The 4762-nt window shown below is 42.5% G+C and overlaps 1 protein-coding gene across 1 annotated transcript in view; it reads right to left on the reverse strand.

Annotated features, from left to right (window-relative positions):
* The window catches only part of LOC119598928 (zinc finger protein 91-like), a 40255-nt gene continuing 35493 nt past the window's right edge, over window positions 1-4762 (reverse strand). Inside the window, 3 exon segments of the mRNA XM_037948639.1 lie at window positions 1-3384; window positions 3386-3652; window positions 3654-4762. The exon segment at window positions 3654-4762 is cut by the window's right edge and continues 456 nt beyond it. Of these exon segments, the coding sequence (XP_037804567.1) occupies window positions 445-3384; window positions 3386-3652; window positions 3654-4762 (4316 nt within the window). The 3' untranslated portion in view covers window positions 1-444.

A 4762-nucleotide genomic window follows, 5' to 3' on the forward strand; every position in this document is an offset into this window, starting at 1 on the left:
AATCCATTTACTTAAATATGTTTGTTAAAGCTTTGCTTTTTCATAAATTAAACTATTAAATTAATTACGATATGAGGAGTATTATGTTTTACATCAACCAATATGAAAAAAATGCATGCATGACAATTGATGAACTTTACATCCAAGTTAAAAATAATCATTCAATGTGAACAAAAGAATCATCTCAGACAAGATATACAGTCTATGTAGGTCAAGTTCAGCGGTTTTATTTTTGAGGTTAATATTCTCCCTCTAGTATACACCATGACATGTGCAAATGATATATTAAATGACTAGGATGAATGCCCTTCCCTAATATTTTGACAATATTAATATATCATATAGCTGACAATATGTACACAGTTATCTGGAATTGTAATGAAAACCTGAACATAGTGACCTGCATCTTACAATTTATACCCATAATACATTTCAAACACCATATTAATCTGACAATATGAAATCAGTGGAAAGAGATGGTGTATGAGATGGAAGCAATGAAAGATTAGCATCAACTTCTTCAGCTCCAGTTGGGACCCCTTCAACTAGCTGATACTGAGTCACACCACCCACTGTTTGTTGCAATACAAGCCGCCCATCAGCTGTCTGCAGCAACACCTCTGATCCATTTAGGATTGGTGCATCTGTAGAAAGGTTGTCTTGTACTTGGTCACTTGCCGAAGTGCTTGGAACAGGTGTATTAGAGTCAGTCTCATTCTCAGTCAAGAATTGCTTTAAAGGTGCTGTATTCCCGACAACTATTTGGATATCTCCATGTGCTGGCTGACGAAGCAGCTGGTGAAGGCTGTCATCCATGCTTACTAGGACTTGCATGTTCCTATCATCACTTGCCACTTCAGCTTGAACTTCAGGTCCAACTGGAGTATCTCCATTGAGCTGTGTGGTTCCTCCTTCTTCTTCCTGGACAATGACATACTGCAAACCTTCTTCATTACTTGTTAACTGCAATACAGCTCCAGTTCCTTCTTCATTCAGGAGATGCTCTTCGGCAACACTATCATCATCCAAATCCTCTGCATTGGCTAGACCTCCTGCTAACTGTAGGATAACTGCCTCCTGACACTGCTGAGTTTCTACCAAGTGGTCTCTCATTTCTTCCTCTGTCTGTGTGGCATGCAAACAACCAGGACACAGCCATACATCCGCTGCCACTGCTGCAGACTCTACATCACCTGCTTCTTCATCAGCCATAACATGAAGGCGGAGCAGAGGAGTTAAATCTTGCCAACTCAAAGTTGACACTTGTTCCAGGAAAGTGTTAGTGGCAGCAGCTGCATCAGTAGCACTTCCTGTAATAGGTATCTCTGGCAATGTAGATGGTGTCGAACGTGTTTTAACAGCATGTCCTTGGGCCTGAACACCATGAGTAGCATGATCCTGCAGATGGCGTAGTAATGAACCTCTTACAACAAACATTTTACTACACACAGAACACCGCCAACGATTAACCACGAGTTGAGTTGTCGCATCATTAATTCCATGGTCAATCTGGATATGCCGCAGCAACTGATGCCGTGTTGCAGCTGTGTGTTGACAAATGCCACACTCATATGGCTTTTCCTGTGTGTGAGTGAGGAGGTGTCTCTCGAGCTGAGCTTCACTCCGGAAAGGTTTGCCACATTCTGAGCAAGGAAGGGAGGACCCAGTGTTGTGTGTTGCCATATGTCGAGTCAAATCAGACTCCAAGCCAAACTTCCGATCGCAGACTGAACATTCATACTGCAATTCGTGATGACGACGGGCAACATGAGTCCTCAACAGACTCTCTGACCGGAACATCTTATGACATCCATCCACATGGCATATATTAGGTGTATTCGGGTTGTGCGTAATCAAGTGTGCCTTCAAGTTTGCCTGCTTAACAAAGGTCTGGTTACATATATGACATGTATGTGGAGTTGTCTCTGAATGATGCACCAGAAGATGATTAGTGAGTGCTTCTTTTGATGCATAGACATGGCCACATGCAGTGCATGGAAATTCCCGCTTGTGTTTCTTTTTATGCTGATCAAGTTCTTGCTGTGTAGAGAATGTCTTCCGGCAATAAGTACACATCATCTGTTCATCTGAATGAGCTCGAACAAGGTGATCTTTCAATGGTCTTTGACGTTTGAACTGTTTATCACATATGTGGCACGTAAATGCCTTCTCTGCAGAGTGTGTTATCATGTGGTCATCATAACGATGACGCTCCACAAAGGACTTTTCACATAAGTTGCACTGGTATCTTATAACATTCTCATCTCCATGCTCTGCCCGCTGATGCTTCCTATAATATTCTTGAGTGTCACACTCCAATCCACACTGCTCACACTTCCAACGTTTCTCACACTTCTCCACATGTTCATTATAAAATCCAATAGATTTGAATTCTCTTTTACATACAGGGCATGGACGGGCTTCTTTGAAGTAGTGGCTCTTGTAGTGCTCTCTGAGATTGCTGGCCATCCCAAACTTGATTTTGCAATCTGAACACTCAATTGTTTTTTCTTCCATGTGTAGCCACAGATGTTCCTCCAGTGCATAAATATTATCATAGATTTCATGACAAAAATCACAACCAATCTTGGGCTTCTTTGGGTTCTTATTTCCCAACTTTAGAAACTCGTCATAATGCCTGTTCTTCATGTGTTTCCTCAGCAAGGTTCCCTGAGCATAGGCCTTTCCACAAACATGGCACTTGTGTGGAAGATCTCCCTTGTGACTTAACATATGTGTTCTTAGAAACTTGGTGGTGAGGACTTTGTTGCAGACTGGGCAGTTCATCTTCTTGGGGAGATCTTTTACCTTATGTCCTTTCAGAGGATTTAGCATGTCCATTTCCTCTAGGCCCCCCTCTCGTGTCTGCTGCAGGTGAAGGGTCACATCCTCTGAAGGAACAGGAGGAGCTGTACTTGCTTCTTTCACCTCCTCCTTGACCTGCACAGAGCCATCCGTGGCAATAACAAGCACTTTTGAGTTCGGAGCAGCAGGTGCTTTCTCTGTACTCTCAGTTTCAGTATCTATAGCATCCATCTTCTCACTCACACTTTCATTCTCACTTTGGCTTGTAACATCACCATTTTCTGTAAGACCAACTGGATCACAATTATGAACACTCTTAACATGTTCCTCCAAGGCCTCTTCTTTCATAAAGCCTAGATGACACAATTTACACGAGAATGCTCTGTGACTCTTGCGATGAAACCGAAGCATTTCAATACAAGCAAATTTTTCTCCACAATGTTGACATAGAAAGGAGGGGTCTATTTTATGAACAGAGATACAATGTTCCTCCAGGTCTTTTGGATACTGATATCTAGCTCGGCACTTGACACAGTTGTAAAGTTCTAGCTTTAATGCTTTGTGAATCCTTACCATGTGTCCTGTGCATTGTACTAAGGCAATTGGTTTTGTATTTACAGTACTTGCAAGTGTATTCTTGTCCTTTGTGCATCTTCTGGTGGTGCAACTTCAAAGACTTAATACCATACACTTTTTGGTGGCAAATGGGGCACTCAACGACCTTGTGCTGCTTCACATTCTCCTTGAGTTTTGTATTTACAGTAGACTTTGCCAACTTGTTCTTATTCAAAACTGGATGCATGATCTCTTTATGGTGTTCTAATGCAGTTCCTAAGACAAATTCTGCCTTCACATGCCTCACAGTACAAAGTTGGATTCTTGTCATGAAATTCACGAAGATGACGCTCCAGTGGTCGAAAGCTATTGAAAGAACGGCAACAGTCAGTGCACTGGACTGGTTTGTGCTTAAGGTGCATGTACAGAAGGTGTCGATCACGTCCCCTTGCGGTGGGGAACACCCTGTCACACTCGCAACACCTAAAGCTTCCTTGTGCATTCTTATCATTGTCACTGAGGTCTGATTGCATATGAACCTCTAGCGCATGTTTCCTTGCTTCTGATTTGTTAGAGAATGTCTCAGTACAAAGTTTACATCTATACTTCTTGAGATCAGATCCATCATCACGATCACCAGCATTCTCAGATTTGACTATCTTTTCATCATCCAGCACCTCTGTGGCCTCCTCCTTGACAATAGCATTCAACACATCAGGATCATTAATGACAGCTTGAAGTGTATTGTCCTCACTCTGTGTGATAGTCACTTCAAGACTTGGCATGCTCGCTGCCAAATCCTCAAATCCAGTCACTTCAATTGATGGTGTAGCAATATCTTCAGCTTTTATATTTGGCCAGCTTCTAATCTCCATTTCTTCTGTTTTAACAGGTCCTCTGGGATTAGTTTCTATCATTCCTTGCTGAGAGGTCATCTCATCTATGGCACTAATCAAATCCTCACCATCGTGCTCCAGACTTTCTATATCTTCAATCAGGGAAGTCCCTGGATCAGCACTGATACCCAAAATCTCTTGCACAACCTCATCCAAGTCCAATTTGTCCTTGTCAACTGTGTGCACCTCTTTTTCACGTCTGTCGACTTCTGTCACCTGGATGATGCACATTTTCTCCATCATCTCCTTACTCTTGTCCTCGACAGGTACTATACCAAAGTTCGTCTTCTTTTTCCTTCCTCCACTCTTTTTAGCAACCTTGGGCTCCTGCAACTCCTCGTCCTCAATATAGAAATCTTTTTCACCTCTGAGGACCTCAAGGAATGTGTTGAACTTGCCTGACCGTTTCCGTTTTTCTCGTTGATTTACCATGAGAGGAGGTGCCTCTGGTACATCCTCCAATTTCTGCTTTCTATTCCCCTTCGGTGGTCGGCCACGTCTCCTTT

The sequence above is a fragment of the Penaeus monodon genome, chromosome 42, assembly GCF_015228065.2.
Source record: "Penaeus monodon isolate SGIC_2016 chromosome 42, NSTDA_Pmon_1, whole genome shotgun sequence".
In the NCBI taxonomy this organism is placed as follows: Eukaryota; Metazoa; Arthropoda; class Malacostraca; order Decapoda; family Penaeidae; genus Penaeus; species Penaeus monodon.